Raw genomic sequence first — 20,882 nt, forward strand, 5'->3', positions numbered from 1 at the left:
GAAACATCTATGTGTTCCCAACACCGCACCCCCACCCCCACCCCCACCCCCACACATACTGCATTGCAGACTACAGTTCTCCTGGGTCATATGTCGATCTTTAGTGGGGAACTGAAACCCTGCCAAGTTAACAATACATAACAATCAGTCCATAGATCTCCCACGCACACTTGGCGCAGCTGATATTGCGCATTCACAAGGTTTGACTTGTTGATTTGTGTAGGTTGTTTTCTAGCTGCAACCACTAAGGGAATACTCGTTATTGCAAATTAAAATCGAATTCATAAACAATTTAAAAAAAAAGTTATTCTCCTCTGTGTTTGGGTGTGACCTTACTGGTTGACAATACCGTCTTTGTCATTGACTACTTAATTATATTTCTTTGATTATTAAAATCTGTTTGTTCTTTGTATTATTATTCAGTTGCCTGCAAAGTGTAAAAAGTCTTGTAGTTACATTGTCTATTCTGTTACTTGGATCTAGTTTTATACTGTACAGTATGGAAAAGGTAAATAATGTTTTGTTTTAAAAAACAAATGAGTTTTAATGATTTTAGGCTACTTAAGCCCCATACACACTATGCGATAAAGGCAGGCCATATGCATGACCATATCTTTAATGATATTATTGTGTATATTTTTTAGTGTGTAGGAATGATGGCAATAACAATGCGTGATCCCACTGGTCGTTATTGTCCCATTTCTTGTCTGCACATCTAATCAAATGTTGTCCTTTACGGCTAGGTGTGTAGCATTCAGTATGTACGAATGAGAAAGATACATTTTTCATAAAACAAGATTGTCAGTGGAAAAGCAAATGATTTATCCATATTCAGTGTGTATGCAATATATTGTTCATTCTGTAGCTCCTGGGAGGTTAAAAGAAATCGTTAACGATATTGTTGCCTGTGTTTATCGCATAGTGTGTATAAGCATAAGGGTACAGATGGAGCCTTCTTCAGCTAGCCTTCTCTGGAGAGCCATGGCCCACCAAGGATTATCATCTATTGTTCTCAGCTGCAATACAAATACATAGAACAATACAGAAAGGGATTACAGTAGCACAGGATTAAGACTGACAGCTCTGGCTCATTTAATCCTATTAAAGGGCTAGATGAGGATGGCTCTATCTGTATATGATATGGAAATTTGAATTATGATTTCATGGAAACATTAATAAATTGGGATAATGCTGTTGCTTAAAAATGTCTATACTTTAGGTGGCATTATTGTCTCACACCACTGGTTTATAAGCTTCCTCCACTAACCTTCACATTGCAAAGCCAAGTCTCCGACTCCGGTTTGGCGCTTTCACATTAACCGAATTGCTGGGTTGGTCAACCTGGGTTATTATGAACTGTGGAGCTTTTCACAAGGCACCTCGACCTGGGTCCATACGTCACCAACCTGGCAATAACCCGGGTCCGAGGAGTGATGTAAAAGAGGAACATGTGTTTCTGTTTCCTCCCACAATACTGGCTGGTGAGTTGGCTCCCATTTACAAATTAACCTTAATGTGTGTTCATGTGTAGGGAATATATATAGTGGATTGTAAACTCCAACAGAGCACTTTTACAGAGAATAGACCATATTATCTTTAAAAGCGGTGTGGAAAATGTATGTGCTATATTAATAACCAGGACTTAGGGCTCCTTTCAGAGAGGGATGCAGGTGTTGCGGTCACTGCACTTTGGAATGCAGCGGCTGTGTGAAAATATGCAAGAGTAACAGGTGGCATTTTTTTGTAAAAGATGGACACTGCTGGCTTATCAGAACTGCTACTTGCGTCCGCAGACACAGCATTGGATCAACATCACTACCATCTGCGAGACCCCTGAGAACCATCAGGTAAAACGGTGTGCTTCCGGGACTAGTGAAACTGCATCCGAGGAATCAGCCACTGATTGCGGCATGCCCAGAAAACCGGGCCACCGTGCTCCTATTTTGAGGCTATCATGCAAAACGCATCAGGTGCATGGCACTGAATCAACCCCTTAGGTCAAATGAAAGACTGTCCCTTCACAAGAGGCACACCTGGTAGGTAGATAGGAACAGAAAATGCAGTAGCGCTCTATGTGATCACTGCTGAGGAGCCAGCCATTTGTATACTTTAAGATTCCACTATTGCGTCATCATATCTCAAAGAATAGTGGTGTTGTGTTCCTGACACCTACGTTATGGAGCGTGCTGCTGGATTTGTAAAGGCTTGTGTCTGGGCATAGGGCACTGTTTTAATTAAGTAGGATTATATTCTGGTGATAATTTCACATGAACAGCTGAGAGGAATTTAATGATGGTAGACTCAGAAAGTGTACTATACTCAAAGAATGACAATGCATTGCTTACATTCCATACATTATCTATATAAATAAACAGATCATTGTTGTTTTAAGTCAGGGTTGCTGACTTTTTTTAATTTCCTCTCCGGGAGAAGCCTTGCGGCAGGAGGTTGGAGGTGGGGCTTGAGCGTGACATAATTAAGCCCCGCCCCCATTATGGAAATGACCTGGTTTGCCAATCACCACGGAGGGGGCGGTGCTAAAATGATGCAATTCTGCCACATTAGCCCCGCCCACTCATAGCAGATCGGCATATCATGGTTATTTAAATGGTGTGGTATGGCGGGAAGGAAGCCACAAACAGGGGGCGGGGGTCCCCCAGAAACCGGGAGGGTTGCCCACCTTTCCGGGAGGCCGGGAGGGGGACATGATTTTCGGGACCCTCCCGGCCATTCTGGGAGGGTAGGCAACCCTGGTTTAGGTTATATAGTCTATGTATGTACTCAGCACAGGACCTGGCAGGGGAGATGGCATTGTCAGGTGCATACACACTTATTGATGCTGACAGCGACTTTGGGGGATGCTTCATTTGGCAGCTTGGCATCACTAGCGACCTCCGATTGAGATGCATGAACAGACAATAGAGGATGTCATTAATGAGCTGTGGGAGCATGCATCGCTAGCGATGTTGTTGGTACACATAGAAAAGTTTGGACGATCTGTCCTGATAACTCTACGCTTTTGGGCAAGTCGCTCAATTTGTCGTCCAGTGTATACATGGTTTGCAGAATAGTTTTTTGGCTTGCCTGGTCGTTTAGTTTAAAGTGAGTGACTGGGACGACTTGAAGGCGGTTACTGAGAGTGGCTAACAATAAAGCAGATGTGTCATGTGACCATTTCAGGCGCCGGCATCTGTGATCCTGCATGCAGGAATAGTGACCCTATCGTTTCACTTCCTACCATCATGCTGCGTGACCATAACGCTACTCGGAAGCCCGATAATCCACTAACCTGCGACCAGTGCTGTGTATATGCAACCACTGGGACTCGTATGGCCACTGCTGGGCATCTCAATACACCTCTAGACCGCTGCAACATTTGCATATGTTCGCACAGTCGCTTCATACACTTTCACAGCTGCTGCAACATTAGTGTATAGCTCTGACTAATGCCTATAGATTGTAATCTCCACTGGGGCAGAGACTGGTATATATCAATATTCTGTATTTAAAGAACTATTAATACATAATTCTCTGTGGCAGCAACAAATGTATTATTGTGTTATTACTGATGTTACACTTTGTGCATGATTGTGCCAATTAAAGTTGCCTTTCTGCTGATATTGTTGTTCGGGATGACACCATGGACTTTCCCTGCATGATTCACGATCGGAGTAACCTGGATGAATGTAATAATAGCTGCTTGATGACATGGGTGTGACTGTTAGCTTGTGTGCTAATTGCTATCATGTAGAAGTCATACATCACAGTGTAGTGGGGCCTACACACGGGGCGATTTTCAGGGCATTTTCTAAGCGATCTGACTTCATTTGACTAGAATATGTCCCTTCATCGCTCCGTGTGTAGGGGCCATAGCGACATGCGGCCCGCACAGCGCTATTGCCCGGCGAATAATATCTAACATGCTGATCAAATCTAGTTAGATGGCCGCTCCTGTGAAAACACTAGCCCTGACAGATCGCTCAGCACACAGCGCTGACACATCGATGTGCAGCAATGTCTGGCATCGCTCAGATCGCTCAGCAAAATCTCAATGTTTGTAGGCCCCATAGGAAATACAGGTGAAACAGGTTCAGAGGCAAATAATAATGAAAATATCTGTTGGCTAAAATAGTAAAAAGCCTTTCTGCATTGTCTTACATCTAACAATATTAATGTTATCCAACCGATATATTTACATATATGATACAACAAGATATTGTAAGTGTATTTGAGGTTGATTGATGCTGTGAATTTCTGCAATGTCATCATTTGTGACGGAATGTTATGGGGCAGCAGCTGTGTAAGTAGAAAAAAAAAGGCATGACATTTACAGTTGTTAATACAGAATAACAGGAGAACTGGATTTAAATCAGATTATAAGATTAAACTATAAAGAGCCTGACTTTACAATCTACATTGATTCATTTGCTTCTTTATATGACAGCCCATGTAAAAGTTGCAATGCTTATTATAATGGAGGGATTCCCATTCATCTCTTTTTCAGTCCTCCCAAAGTATACAAGTCTCCAGCTTGGTGACTATATATCTAGGTTTAGGTGAAAGGTAGAAATGGTCTCGGCATCTTCAAAGGCGTTGTGAAATTCATCCAGTGCCTGATTAACCAATAGGCTGGTTAGGCTGCCGCATAGGTAGCCAGGTATTGGAGGGGGAGGGGCGCATGGGAGCCTTGCAGGTTACAGTCGAGGAATAAAATGGGGGGGGGAGTTCTTAAGGTGACGGGTGCCGACAGTCATTAACCTGATGTCGGGATCCCGACTGTTAAAACACAGATGGCCGGATTCCCGACGGCTGTCGGCTATTCTCCCTCGTGGGGGTCCACAACCCCCATAGAGGGAGAATAAAATAGGTGGCAAGCGCAGCGAGCCACCGTGCCTACAAGGGGCTTTGTTGAGCTGGCCACGCTGTCTGAGTCTGGCCAGTCGGGATCCCGACGTTGGGCTAATGACTGTTGGGATCCCGAATGTCGGAACGTCATACCACACCCAAGGTGACTGCCAGATGGCTGCGCCAATGTAAATTACTGATGGAATCATAACTTTATGTACACTGTGCTTCTACGACAGCTTTGCAGCCTAAAGCCAAAACCTACTTCATACCCCACAAGGATAAGATCCTACAGTATCTGGCGGTTGTATAACCTTCATTACATGCACATGGGCTGTATGAACGGCGAGTCCCTGAGTGCTCATACACACGTTTAGCAGCATCACTAGGCGAGCTACATGTGTATTAGCCTAGGGTACCTGGAACCTTTTAATCAGACCCTGAATACATCCGTCTCCCATTGTTGTTGTTTTTTTTTTTTTTTGTATTATGCCGTGACTACAGGCACAGAATCATGTATTTCTTAAAAAAGAAAACCTATTATGATATATATCCCACTGGTTCTATTCCACAGCCTTTAGAATGTAATCTCTCACAAGAAGGGCCCTCTTCCCTCATGTGCTATTCCTTCTCTTACATAACCATCTTGGTTGGCACCAAATCCTGAGGTTTTCTGCTGCTCTGATACTTATTACAGTGTCCTCTGTAGATATGTTTATGTACACTGTACTTGTCCTCTACTTTTATTCAACTGTAAGTCACGGCTTCCTGTTATGCGTATTCATTTATGTACTCTGTAAGTGGGCGCTGCGAATCCCTTGTGGGGATTATGTGTGTGTGTGTGTGAGGGGGGGAGACCAAAATTTGTCTTTACCCTGGACAACTGGGACTAACTTACGCCACTGTATATAGTCATTGTTGCACTGTCTATTTGGCTATTTGATATGTGCTGAACAGGAGCGCATCGGCATCGCATCGGGATCAGAAGGTTAAAAACCTGTTTGATCAACATGCAATGTATAGGCGATCCTGATACGATTTTGACTATATAGTCAAAATCTAATGTTAAATCTTACCGTGTGTACACACCATTACCTGTGGTAGAAATAACATTAAAAATATTGATATGAAGATAATTGTTATACAACTCCCTTTTTTAGATTTTCATGCCAGGAGACACTAGTCACAATTGCATTCCACTACTTAAACTAATGTACTGCTGATGCCAATTCCAGCCATAAATAACTTACATTCTGGATAAAATTAACTTGCGCATAGAAATAAAAGTCGTTGCCTTAGGTTAATGTTTAAGATTTATATGATCTCATTAAATGACAGAGCTAGGACAGGTTAGGATAGGAGATGAGGGGGGATTAGAAGAGGGGGACCCCCACAACTTTTGTTGTCCAGGGCCCCTACAGACCTTAATCCGGCCCTGTATATATGCACGTATACCTGGCCAATAAAGTTGATTATGATTATATACAAAGTATCCTTTCCTTTTATTCCTGCCATTTACTATACATTAAATTAACAATTCTGTGCAGTGATCATTCGGGTGCCGGATGACCTCCCAACAGTCGGAAATGATGACAGTCAGGTTACCGACTTCGGAATCCCATCTGTTAAAAGCCCGATATTCAGGATATCAACTGTAAGAGGATATTCTCGCTTGTGGGTGTCCAACACCCCTATGCAGGGAGAATCCACACATCAGTCATTTGTCTCAATGTACTCTGCATAGCTGCTGTGTGGTCACCTGCACAGGTACAGTAAGTAATACTTTCTCTCGCAAAATGTGCACAAATATTTCAAAATTAAATACTGGTTACCCAACTGTGCTACAGTATATTCATTTCATCTAATCCAGGGTAGTTAAGAACAAAGATCTAAAGTATTTCTTGTTTGTACTGTATGTTTGTATGACAAGTTCACTGTTAAATTGCCCACAGGGTGGCACTATTCTGCTTTCCTTCCAGATATTTGACATCTTTTGTAAATAAATGCAGTTGTGTAGAGAAGGAAAATAACAATGAGCAACAAAAAAATAACATTCATATTTAATAGAAGATCTAATCAGCTACTTGACAGGATGACTGCGACACATTGATGATAATTGGGCCCGGGCATAGCTATTAACAGGAGTAAATTTCCACTGCTAATAGGAGGATACCCCTCTTGGATAACACAGGTGAGGGAAGGGTAAGCATATGCAGTGCATGGTAATGGCATGTCCATGTATATGTGACCGCATCAGAGCAGGATACAGCTGTATATAAGCCTGTCAGAAGCTATATCTCTTTGGGGGTGCTGTAACAGTCCATGCTGATGATGTTGACATTTGCAGACTTAATTACATCAGAAAAAAACAAAAAAAACAAAAGCATCATGGAAATTGTATCAGAATACAGCACGGTCCCTGCTTCCCCCCTCTGCTGTCACTCCTAGCCCACCAGCATCGGCAAGTTGTGTATGCACTGCTGTGTCCCCATGGCTGATCTCGTCGGCGGGGATTGCACTGTGTGTACAGATCTTAACATACTATGCTCAGTTGGACTGTAACCCTGTCCTTTTTATGCATTTTTGCATTCATTTTGAGTCTCCTAGTTCTTTCTATATGGCAGTAATGAGACAAAGCTGAAAATAAGAAGTGCTCATTTTTATGGTTATCATCATGTAATAAGTGCTCTTTTACAAATATATAGCCAATATATTTACTGATCTCATAGGCATGTGTACATTGAGTGTTAGGCGTGCACAGGCACCCTCTAATGCTGTGCACACCCTAATGAATACCTCCTTGCCGCAAGCAATATCAGCAATACCTTTTAACAAGGACTTTTGCATTTTAGAACTGTATAAAAAAGCTCCCATCAATCAATTATTTGTGTTTTTTGTGTTGTTAATTGTACCAGTCCATTGTCATATCCCTACATACCTGTGTCACCCATGTATGTTTTAGACATTATTTGCATGTCCAGTACTGTTACATAGAGTAATTAGAAGATCAAAATTGAAATAGGCAGATCATAGTGCGGCAGAAAGACGTTTTATATTGTAGCGTGTACCAATAGATGATGGTAGAGCCACCTGATTGACGCACCCAATGGGCAGTGTTATTGACATGCCCAATAGGTGGTGCTAGACACACCCCTTTTGATAGTCCACCCCTAATAAAATGTGCTGAACACGCAACACGCCTATGACTGATCTCCAGTTTTAATGTTGTTGGGATTGATTGAGACTCTTGAGTTGTACAGTACAGCAGTTCAGAACAATTTGATTGTAGTAAATATTACCAGTGTTGTGGAGCAATTTGCGTTACTAAGAGGAAACCTTGTCTGTACTTCTTTTGCCAAGGTAAAGACAGTGGAGCCATTGGTTAACATAAACTCCTTAGCTGAATATTCAGTCAGCTGTGTATAAAAATTGCAATTTTGCTGGAAGCTAGTGCTATACATCCTGTTTTGTAATGCTTCCTTTTCATTCCTGGAATTCTTGGCTGGGGATTCTCTAGCTCCGTTATATTACTTTTCTGTATGAATATTGTTGGATTGTTGTTTTAACCCTGCAACATCCTCTGGAACATTTTCCCATTAATCAGTCCAACCCAATTCTGGTAATGTGGAAACGAGACACTTTAATGTCAAAGATGGAATTAGGTGTTATAATGGCACAGTGTGGGTGATGCCTGGGCTAAATTATTGTCATCTCTAAATTTAGTCTCAGGAAAAGGAAGGAGCCTTGGTTCACACCCAGTGTAAAGTATCAGAATGTGATATTCCTGTAGTCCTTGAGGAACATTCTATCCAGGGGTTAGCAACCTTTTGCTTGAAAAGATACATTGGGAAGATGCATATATAATAAATATTAACAGAACATCCAGTAAAGATAATGTGTATTTTTAGTAACCGTACATATGCCACACATTTTAAACTATACAGTGGTAATAGTGGCAGCGATAATGTCAAAGAGTTGGTGGAAGGCAGCTAGACAGAAACCAATAAATAGGTAAACCCGTTCAGAATTAAACAAATAATTTGCTGTTTAATGATAAACTATTGAGGTCTAAATGTATGTAACGTATTGGTCCTAGCTGGAGATGTGTGTGGATCCCTGTGTTTTGGTTCTTCTAATTCATCATTGTGTTTTGGTTTTGGCAAAATCATCTTTAAATGTTTTGATATGTTACCAGTTTTGGTTTGGCTTATAAATACATGCATTTGGCTGTATGCAGAGTTGGGCTACAGCACATTTCTGTGCAATGAACTCAAATTGGAATGTAATAACAGTTGGTAGGAATGCTGACAAGGGACGTAGGCAGTGTCGGACTGGGGCATGAAGGACCCACCAGGAATTATGTTGTAGGTGCCCACATTAGGGGTGTGGCCAGCTGTCCCAGAAGTTTGGCAAACCCTTAAAGTAAAAAGTATAGTAAAAACTGCTTGTGCATGCATGATAATATACCCCATTAGTAACAACGGTGCACTGTAGAAGATGCACCAACGTCCTGTGCAGTATAAAGTAACATTGTATAATGTGTAATTCATGTGCACAGTCTGGAACCTGATCACCATAATTGGAGGTGGGGCCCTCAGACAGTGGGGCCCACCGGGGCTTTCCCTTGTACCCCTGTGGGCCAGTCCGACACTGGATGTAGATAAGGGTGTGTGAGTGGTACTGTCATCAAGGACCCCAAGGGCAGCACTGTTACTGTCCTACAGCCTATCAGCAGCACCATCATTGCCCTCCGGCTCCTGTGCCTGGCTAGCAGGGTGCCTAGAATGTCACCCTACGGCCAGTAGTACTGATTTAGGGGCCCATTTATTATTTGATTCCATATGCAATGCAATCTGTGCAGCATTTACCGCCCAGGATTGCATTACAATATGCAATCCTTTTGGGTGAATGTATTACCCTGCAAAGGAGCCCGTCCCTGCGCTCTGCTTCACTGGGTGCAGGGGGGTCTGCGCATGCGCAGTAAACCTGGGCCCCCACGCTGATTGTGCAATATCCCCTGTGTCCCTCTGGTCGCTGTTTGGCATTCCACGGTGGCCCATCTCTGCATGGCTGCCGCCCTGACATCTGCGGTTAGCTGACAGGCTGAACCAATTGCACTTCCCGCTGACCTGAACTCTGACCTGTACACCTGATCTCTGGACCAAGGTGTACACAAGTACTTCCTGGTTCTGATTGTTGCTGCGCTACATCTTTCTCCAGCTCCCAGGCCACCAACAAGCATCTTCGGCTCCCAGGCCGTTGACATCTCTCTCCGGCTCCCAGGCCATCAACTAGCATTTCCGGCTCCCCGGCCATGCGCATCCATCCCTGGCTTCTTGGCCTATCACTATTAACACACTCAGTTTCCAGACTGACAATCACTGAACTCTAAAACTTTCTCAAGACTACCAGTATCAATCAGCTTGTTGCTTGTTCCAGAGGACCAGGGCAGTGGGCTGCGACCTGCTAGTTGGGCACAGCTAAGTCCAAAGATCCTTGCGGAGCTCCCTGGTGAAATCCACTGGTGAGTAAAACTGGCTTTGACCAGGTATTTTAAAACTTTTCTAAAAACGGGTCTGCCAACTGAAACCCCTTTCACACTGCATGTCTTTAAACGGTATTTCAGTGCAGTTTTTGTCCTTAAACAGTATTTCAATTAACCCATAGAAAACAGTAGATGAAAAAAATGGGCCTGAAACGGGTAGGACCCTGCTTTATTACCATTTAGAAATACCTGCTCAATAGAACCGGTAAATTCACTCTGCACCTTCCAGACTGCACAAATTACTGTTTTAAAACTGTAAAAATAAACGCAAAATAAGGGGTAAAAAGTGCGGACTGAAAGGGGCATTCGACTCCGCGCCCCTGTTCCTGGTCTCCGCCAACTCTCTGGTTCAGCTGTCCCCTGGTGTCGCAGTGCATCGCTTTTCATGATGTATTGTAAAGATCTGTACACTATCTCCAGCCAGCAGCAGGGAGTCATGATCACTCCCATCTGTGACAATGATGTTACCTCCAGAGTCTCCAAACACTTCTGGTATTTCCCATCCTTGCATATCATATTCAACCTCATAATGAAATACAGATGCTCATGAATATAAGAAAAATGAAAAATAGCAATAAGGTAGAAAAAAAAGGACTGTGCCATCCAAAAAGTGCTATTGTATAAACCTGATTGTAGGAGAGGGGTTGCCGCTGGCTGAGATGCCTGCCGCTCGTCACACTCATCCGTTGCTTCTCCCAATCTGCACGTTGTCCCGGCGACTGAACAATGTAGATGACAGGCACCGTGACTGGCGCATTCTCTGTATTGGCCTAGGTACTGCGAATCTGCATACCCCAGGTTCTATGGGCTGCTTTGGCTGCAGCCCATAAAAGTCAGAGGCAGCCTGGAGCAAGGGAACACCCACAATGGGACTGCCTTGGTAGACTGGCAGTTCAGACTTCCAATAGCCTTAGGAAGTCCTAGTGAAGTCAGTGCAGTCTCACAGATTTCTCCAGGGGGGCTGCAGCTAGGGTTGCCACCTCTCCTGGATTTCCGGGATTCTCCCGGATCCGGTGGCAACCCTCAAGGAGGCTTTTTCAGTTTCCCGGATTCTGGGATTCTCCCGGAATTCGGGTGTTTGAAAAAGCCTCCATGATATCATCATCTTGTGAGCCTGTCTGCAGGCCCGCTGCCCACCGCAATCCGTCCTCCGCCCCCGCTCACCGCTGGTGTTGCCTGCCAGCCCAGCCAGCCAGCAAGCTAGCCTGCAAGCCATCCAGCCAGCTAGCCCAGCCAGTCAACCCACAAGCCAGCCCAGCCCATTGTATATATACATACAATGATCCAATAGACAAGCAGAGGCACTCAGGAGAACTTGGTGAAAAAAGCAAACTTTAGTGTTCCAACGTTTCGGGGTTGGCAAACCCCTTTTGTCAACCCCGTTTGGAACACTAAAGTTTGCTTTTTTCACCAAGTCCTCCTGAGTGCCTCTGCTTGTCTATTGGATCATTGTTATACTATTTGCACGAGAGGGCACCGGGGCAGCTGAATACCCCCAGGGTGAGTGCCGGATTGACCCATACTGATATACTATATGTATATGTATATATGTGTGTGTGTGTGTGTGTGTGTGTGTGTGTGTGTATGTATGTATGTATGTATGTATGTATGTATGTAATAGGCAAAAATTGGTTGTTTTTAGCTATTTCAGGGGCCACGCCCACTGTATCGAATAGGTCATGCCGTTACTGAGGGGGAGGGAAAAGTCTCCAGGAATCCAAGATGAGTGAGGTGGCAACTCTAGCTGCAGCCCATAGGTAAAAAACGCCACTGGGTAAAAAGGATGTTAACGATAACCTATGGAATAAAATAAAAAACCTGATAAGAGAAATGGACATATGGGGGTTAAACATCATGTTCCTTTGGTATGCATGACATTCTGAGGTTTGCAATGTATGCAGCAATGGATGGGCTGGCTGTATAAGGGAGTATGATTGTCGCAATATATATCCCTCCATATATCCCTCGGCTTTGCCGAGGTTGGCAGTCATTCTGGCTGGAGGTGAAGGAGCTTCTCTGGGCCTTGGAGGCAGCCCGTGACTGGGTGTGGGCCTGGACCCTTGAAGGTAAACCCCTCCTCCCCCTAGTGAAGCAGCCAGGGGGGGGGGGGGGGGTCGGCGAGGCGGCGGGTTTGCGTCGGCGGGTGGCGAAAAGAAGCCCATAGGCTTCTATAGGGTATCGCCACCCAAAGGTGGTGATACCCTTCAATGCGGTATCAGTTTTGATACATTGGAAAATGCGGTAAAACCGGGCATTTTCTGTTTGATACATCTAGCCCAAAGAGAGATAAACATCCAGCCAATCGCATCCTAACTGCCATGTTAGTATACGTAACAAATGAGTATATTTCAAACATATGAATATCTTTTATGAATAAAAGTTTACTACATTTTGAGGCTATGTATCTATATACTGGGAGGGGAAAGAGTCAGGACTGGGAAGGGGAGGAGTCAGGACTGGAGGGGAAGGGTCAAGATTACCCCCCCCCCCTCCAGAAGAAAAGTCATAAATATATATATGTATTCATGTGGGTATGTATGTTATTTGTAAACTAAAGAGTTTTTGATGTCTATGGTCCTACTAGGAGGGGAAGTCAGCCACAGAAGTGATATTGAATGCTTTCATTAAACTGATTTAAATTTGCAGGGGAGGAGAGGTGCCCCCTTGGGAGTAGGAGCTCGGCGGCAGATGACTCCATTGCCTCCCAGAGTTACGCCTCTGGTGGAATGAGCCCCCCTGGACAAATGGGCCCATGTGCATTGCACACATTGCACCCATTATAGACATGCCAATAATACACAGCAAGTAACCAAAGTGTAAGTGTAAGCACAAATATAAATCTTTGCAATAACTCCACAGATTGGACAGTACTGCACTTGATCATCTTGTACACAACCAACATATGTATGGGCAAGCAGAGTCAAAGTGGCGTGAGGTGAGTAGGAGACAACAGGGTGGTGCTCTAATGATATGAATGGTGGTAAAAGAACAGGTCCCATCTGTGAGAGCATATAAAATAAGCAGAAAGATCGAAACATGAAGGATATACCATAAGGCGGTGAGATAAGTGTGTTAGTTACATGGAAGACTAGTTTACTTTATTTAAAAAAACAAAAACAAAAAAAAGATTTGCCTTAAGGGCACATTTCATGCTGGTGAGACTGGTCTAGGACTTGGGGAGATTGTTTGTTCCAGGTGGGGGAACAACATATTAACATGACTTAATGTGTTGGGACATTCTGTAGTTGCCAGCTTGTCCCTACATTAAAATGACACACCCAGGTTTTAAGAATCTGCCCTTGGGAATTTTGGTCTCTTAAATTTTTATTATTTTTCAGTACAGAAAACAGCTGCACTATACAATTACTGTTAGTCTGCATTTCTTACAATGGATTTTTCCTTTCTGTGCTTTAAAAGATAACATTTATTGATGAACAGCAATAAAAAAAATCTCACATATAGGAAACATTAACTGGTGGAGATAATGGGCCTTATTCTGATTCCATCGCTCCCCATGTATTCGCACGGGGGAGCGATGTTTATCGCAAGCGCATGTGCAGACATTTTAAGCGGGCGTGGCGAACTGTGTATTCGCCATCTTGTTCGCACCTAGCAGTGCGGGTGGGGAGCGTGGGGCAGCAGCGACGGGCTGTGACCATGGGAACGCCCAGTGTTTCATGGGTGTCATCATAAAAATGCTGGGCGTCCCCATGCTAATGCACCTGTGATTTGGGTGCCGGGGGCGGGCAGCTGACAGCAGCCACCCTCTTCCCATACAGAGAGCACACCAGAGAGTGTCTTAGATTTGCGTGCACCATCCAAATATTTCGATGGTCGCTGACCCCATCCCCCAAGGGAGGGTGGGGTTGGGAGGCCGTGTGGACGGCAGGCGGCATTTCATTCACGAAATTTGCAGCTTTGTGTGTGGACCAGAATAAGGTCCAATATGAATAGACGCCTCAGATCACCAGCAATGTGTCCCTGGAGGTAATTGTAAAATGTTGGCAACCGTGCATAATGTAGAAGGGATTCCCTAGTGCTGCTAGTTCCCATAGCAGTAAGAACTGATCCAGGTTAAATGATAAAACTTCTGGAAGCAAGGGCAGCCTTTGTCATTGATGCTACATTGTATCTGGGGAGAGGCTCAGAGGTGGATTGCCGCGCCGGGAGCCCCAGGATGGATCAGGCTTGGATGTACTGTCTATCTGCTTAGCTGCCGTCTATCAGCCACATTCCGGACCCTTGTCACAATTTGAGCTCTGCTACAATACAGCAGCATTGGGCATTAGGAGAAGCTCAATTCAATTAAGTCACTGAAAAATTGCTGCTGGGGGAGCTGCTGCACATGTGACACACACACACACACACACACACACACAGTACATCTATATATATATATATATATATATATATATATATATATATATATATATATTATATATATATATATCTATATAGATAGATAGATGACGCAATGTGGCCATATCACCATTGGGTACTAGGCGATAATAAGGATGACTTTGCAATGAGGGAACATGTAACATTTATCACCTACCTGGGGTTCCGGTCCCCTCATTGCAATGTCGTCCTGAGCAGTGCCTAGTACCTGTTGTATATTTACCCACTTCTACTGAAGTGGGTAACAAGGTGGGCACCAAGACGCCGTTGATATTTGATAGCAAATGAGTGTTGGCAACACGCAGATTTCGATATATGTTTAAATATATATTTACATAGAAGTGCTTGCTCTTGCTTGCTGTGCCCATGAACATGTTGTTATATTGTCTTGACAAAGGCCCCTAGAGGGTTGAAACATCGCGTGCTGTATATGGATATACAATAAACTAAAGCTGACTTAAGCGACATTTGGGGAGTGCCCTCGCTTTTTCATTAAAGCACTTTGAAAATATGTATGGCTTTACGAAAGGATTTCTAGGTACTTACAGTATGTAAAATGGGGTGCATTTAACATGGGACCCCAGATAATACATAAGTACCGATTTCTTTAGTGGTGCACCCCAGTTTTTTCAAGACCTCTGGATGTGAGTGCGGGACTATCTGATATATATATATATATTCTCGTAGGCAGTGGTCGAAGTGGGGCGGTATACGGGGGTATGGCATACCCCCACTTTAATCTGAAGATAAAAAAAAAAAAAGTTTTTTTTCCCCCTCAGGATGCTCTCTGATCACTCAGCAGGCACATATTGTGCTTTTGTAATACCCCTGTACAACGGGGCAGTCTGGCAGGGGACGTTGATGGACAGGGGGGTGTCCGAAGGTGCGCACTATATTCACTCTTTACTTTTCCATACCCCCACTTCAAAATTTCCATACCCCCACTTCAAAATTTCCACTTCGACCACTGCTCGTAGGTAGAAAGGGCACTCACCAAAGTAAACAAGGTCTCAACGATCAATTCTTGTATCAAGGGAAACATACTTTATCAGTAACATAATGTTTTGGTCTTAGCAAAGACCATCAACAGGAAAATGTACAACCTTTCAATGGACAGAATCAGACAGGCATCCTGGCATCCATCCTCCTGGGAGGATATATAATATATATATATATATATATATATATATATATATATATATATATATATATATATATATATATATATATACATACATACATACATACATACATACATACATACATACATACATACATACATACACATATACACACAGATGAAGTGCCTCTCGCTATTGCTCCGGGATCGCCAGAATCTGTCTGCTGGCGATCGCCGGCGGAGAGGCGCTCCATCTGACTTAGACGCGCGTGCGTCTCAGTTTCCCGTCGGCGGGGGGGGGGGGGGGGGGGGCGGCAAGGCGGCGGAGACCCGGGGCAACCCTCTGCGAGGCGGCGGGGACCCAGGGGGTGCCCCATTGTAAGGCGACGCGCGCGCATCTCATGCGTGTGCGTACCCTTACGGTGGCTGGTGGGGGCTGGCGAATCTTCCACCATCCCCTGCAAAGATGGCATGAGCTCCATCTGTATATATGTGGGATGAGTGGCACTCCACGGATTTAAAAAAACAGACGCCAGGTCTTAGAAATGATGTCAATGTTTCAATCGCATTTCCTGATGAAAATTGCATAAATGCGATTGAAACGTTGACCTAATTTCTAAGGCCTGGCGTCTGTTTTTTTTTTAAATCCGTGGAGTGCCACCCATCCCGCATTATATATATATATATATATATATATATATATATATATATATATATATATATATATATATATATATATATATATATATATATATATATATATATATTCATTCTAGCATCCTTCAACATCAGTGAGGACAGCATATTTTTGTTTGTAATTATTTGACATATAACGTATCCATTGGCATTATATTTAAGTAAACTTCCTATAAGATACATTTTGACATATACTGACTGTAGATCCACAAATTCATGGAAGATTCCCTCGAGAATATACTTTCAAGGAATGGAAATATTCAGCATTGAATGTTATGTATGTATGTATGTACTGTATGTATGAAAATGACAATTTCATCAGCCTATCACTTAGTAGAGTGAGATTTAATTTCCATCTGATGAGCAGCAGAATGGCTGGAAGTATTAGTTTAGCATATTCTGTCAAAGTATTCCAGTTTTAATATGGAAATTAGGTAGGGTATAATCTGATATTTAGATGTATTACTGTAGTTTAGCTATAGTACAGTGTGTCTGGCAAATTTTAGAAAGCATTTAATGGGATTCTTTGCAGGAGGGAAGACTCTCTTAAAGAAATTTATTCTGAGTGTATTCAAATATACCAAAGAGCACTTTTCATGGTTAGGTATGGAAGAGGTTAATTCATTACCCAGAGGCAAAAAAGGAGTTGTTTTGGTACAAGACATGTTACAGTCATCTGAGAATTTTTGGGCAATTGGTATATAAAAGTCAGAAGTTCTTGTAAACAGCTGCATTGCCAGATCTCCTTCTGCATATAATTTATCACATTCTTTGTGTATGCAACTCATATATCACATGAACCCAGAGACTGTGTGGCATATTTATCCATATTACATTCAAAAGCCTAGTGCATATATACATTCAGCTGTTATTGATCCTGCAATAAAAGGTATAAAAAAACAACAGAGTCTGGTGAGAACAAAAAAGCGCAAATGACAATCAACTGTTTGCTTACAAATGCATACAGTATACAGTACCTCCCAACTGTTCTGCTGTTCGCGGGACTCTCACGTTTATTTGGAACACTCCCACATTCCGCCTGGGGCTGGCAGTGTCCCGCAGTGGGGACAGTTGGGAGTTCCCCCTGCGGGGAATAGATGCTGTGCACATTCGCACAGCGTCTATTCAGAGAGGCAGTGGTTCTGGGGGCACGGCCAGCAGCTTGGACAGCACTGGCCATGCCCCCATAGTGATGGAAAATGGGGGAGTGGCCTGCAGCCGTGGTGTCCCTGCGAGGACACACCCCCTATGATAGAGGCCATGCCACGCGAGCATCTCAATTTCTAAAACAAAAATGTTGGAAGGTATGCAAATGCTGGAAAATGGACAAATGATTATTCACATACATTTTTTAAACCAAACAGATACTGTAGTCATTGTCTGTTTTTCACCATTTAAGAACAAATAGCTGATTGTCGCCCGCCCCCATAAATAACAAGATTGTAGTTCCCAGAAGACAGATGGGACAGATACATCTGTAGGCGTTTACCCAGATTAAGAAATGGTCACTCATATGTTATTACATTTATTTGTGTTTATTACTTTTTTTCAAGTTATTTTTTTTTTTACTTTAACCATTTGTAGTTATTTTTGTACACACAATAAATGTTTTAAACCAGACATATATTCAGATTGTTAGCTCAGCGATTTTTATTATGCATGAATACACTGAATGCATTTTTAGACTCCAGTATTATAGAATATACCTGGCTTTTATACAGTACATACTGTAATAAAACTCAGAAACACAGAATAATATCTCCGTTAATGCTGAATCTGAAAAAAAAAAAGTGAAATAATTTTTTTTTAGCAGCCATTTTTCACAAGCCCCTCCAAATACATCCATACTTGCAGAATTGAAAACATCTGGGGAGGGAGGAGCAGGACTACAGGGTAATATTTGTGAATTGAATGAAAGGGGGGAAAAACACAAACACTATTTGTAAAGTTAAATAATGCTTTCATCTGAGGGAGTGGACCCAAACCCTTGCTTGGATTGGTCTTTGAACTAATAAACTCATAATTGGTTTTTCAGAACTTTTGCAATTAGTGTGGGCCAGACAGGAGGAGGCAGGGAAAGCTGCTGGCTCTTTAATGTATGGAAGCGTGGCTGGATCCCTATGCATTTCATGCTAGTGTCATCCCACCTATAGAATGCTCCTTGCTGCTTGAAGAAGAGCTGATTATAATCCCTGTGCCCTGGCAGTCATAATGTATGGACAAATATGCTGCTTTCTTTAGCTGCCAAACTTTTCTTGTTCGTGTTTAAACTATTGGATGCATATGGAGTTTGTTGCAGACAACTGTGGCAGTGAAGAGGTTAAAGAAACACTCTCCCTGATTTTTTTTTTTCCTTCCTCCCACCCCATGGGCTGTCTCTGGGCTGCCAGGGTTGTGCATGGAACATTTGTTCTTGGAGGAAGGGAGTTTAGTGAGGTCAGCAGGGCCAGATGCTGCTATTAGCTGGCTCGGTGTGGGAGAGTCACTACCTCTATCCTGTATGCTCAGTTTCTGTCCTTCCAAGGATTTTGCCCTCCACAACTGGGGTTAAACTCATGCAATCCAATGAATAGGATCAGAACTAAGAGAAGCAAAAATGGTAAGCCTCACAAATTGTGTCCTGTACAGATGATTCCTAAAATAATAGGTATACCATGTGTACTTGCCTGAAATTAATTAAAGGGTCCTTGTACTGTCCCCCCCTTGATGTTTCATTCATTTGGATAGGGGGATCTCAGAGTGGTTCTTGCATTATATTGCTAACTGATCTGTATATTATATTGTCTACATTAACAGGATCTGTCATGTTAATGTAAACCGGACTGATGTGATTGTTCAAATATTCTCTGTGAAGCGCTGCAGAATATGTGTGGGCTGTATAAATGTTAATAAATAAATGTATAAATAGAAATAAATGGTGCACATAGGAAAAATAAGTTTTTGTCAGTGCTTATGTGCGAACTCCTGTAAACCTGATTTTAGCATGGCACAGCCCTCTTTCATTTGTTCTGCAGATGATTTGCTGCACTCCTCCTGTGATGTGTAACGCTCTTCTTCAGGTTCTCCCAAGATGATAAATGTCATGATACCTTTTTACATGGTTGTAAAAAGTTCAGACGGGAACGGTGTGTGGGCTGTGTGAGCTGGTACTTACAGCATGGCAATGGCAGGGACGCTGAATTGTTGTCTGGATGGTTTATATTTATGGGATATATAATTTTTTAGCTGGTGTTTGATAGGCAAAGTCCTACTTGTTAGCGGATGTGATTGCTAAAATAAATCTTCTCAACACAACTTGGGTTTTTATTTTTTGCTTATGTAAAACTTAATTTATTAAATTTTTTGCATTATACATAGTAGAATAACTGTGTTTATTGTGGATGGGAACAGTCATTTTCTGTATTTTCCATCAAGTAATATACCAGATGGCATATGGTTCTGACAACAGGAAATGGTAGAAAAAGCACTAGCGTTGTGAAGCGGAAATATATCTTCCTACAAATAATAAAAACGCTGTGGTAAACGTTAGAATAAATATATGGGAATTAAGTGCAGATATCCTTGTTTGTGATTTGTACTTTTCAGATATCCAAATGTTTATTTGCTTGTACTCCATCATTGCACCAATCCATTTCTGGAGCAAAAAAAAAATGCTTATGGTTTCCAGAAATCCAGCTTTTCTGAGTTATGTTATAGCAGGAAATACTTGTGTAGGAACGGCGCAGTTGCCAATATTTAACATTTTTCCTTTAGGGAGCTTCCCCTCACTACACCCCCTCAGACTGTAGGATTTTAAGGAAGGCAAGAGGAATCTTCTACAGAACCATGGAGAGAGAGGCAGGATAATGGCATCTGAAAATATAACTTTTTATATTCTAGGTTGTGACTGTGCCTCCGATCGGATGGTCTATATACATATTGCGTTCCTTCGTGTGGTTGGAGAACTTGCACAGGATGTATGGGATAGATCTGGTGTGTGGGAGGTAGCAGGATGTTGCGCCTATCACTCTGGAACAATTCATTTGGATTTCTGCTTGAAACATCCAAAAGGCACACTCCTGGATTCCCTAATAATGGCTCTTTGCTGCTTCAGATTATCCATAATTTCTGCTGAAGTGTACATGCTAAAAGACTCTTACCAATAATAGCATATAGCTGATGCAGAGATTGTGAACTGCAATGTAAAGACAAATGAGAAGGGTTCTTTTATGGCTAAATATGGGGCATAAGGGCAATGATGGGCAATACTAAAAGTGCTTTTCCTGCTGTTTGGGGATA

General features: G+C 42.7%; 1 protein-coding gene across 3 annotated transcripts in view; it reads left to right on the plus strand.

Annotated features, from left to right (window-relative positions):
- The window catches only part of STARD8 (StAR related lipid transfer domain containing 8), a 159,562-nt gene that overhangs the window by 81,433 nt on the left and 57,247 nt on the right, over positions 1-20,882 (plus strand). The window contains exon 1 of one of the 3 annotated variants that reach the window (XM_083159129.1): positions 19,043-19,203. The exons of the other annotated variants lie outside the window; for them this stretch is intronic. Within the exon in view, the coding sequence (XP_083015255.1) occupies positions 19,170-19,203 (34 nt within the window). The 5' untranslated portion in view covers positions 19,043-19,169. Of the gene's footprint in view, positions 1-19,042; positions 19,204-20,882 lie in introns of those variants that run through there. 3 annotated transcript variants of the gene reach the window in all.

The sequence above is a fragment of the Crinia signifera genome, chromosome 9 (genome assembly GCF_055691185.1).
Source record: "Crinia signifera chromosome 9, ASM5569118v1, whole genome shotgun sequence".
Classification (NCBI taxonomy): Eukaryota; Metazoa; Chordata; class Amphibia; order Anura; family Myobatrachidae; genus Crinia; species Crinia signifera.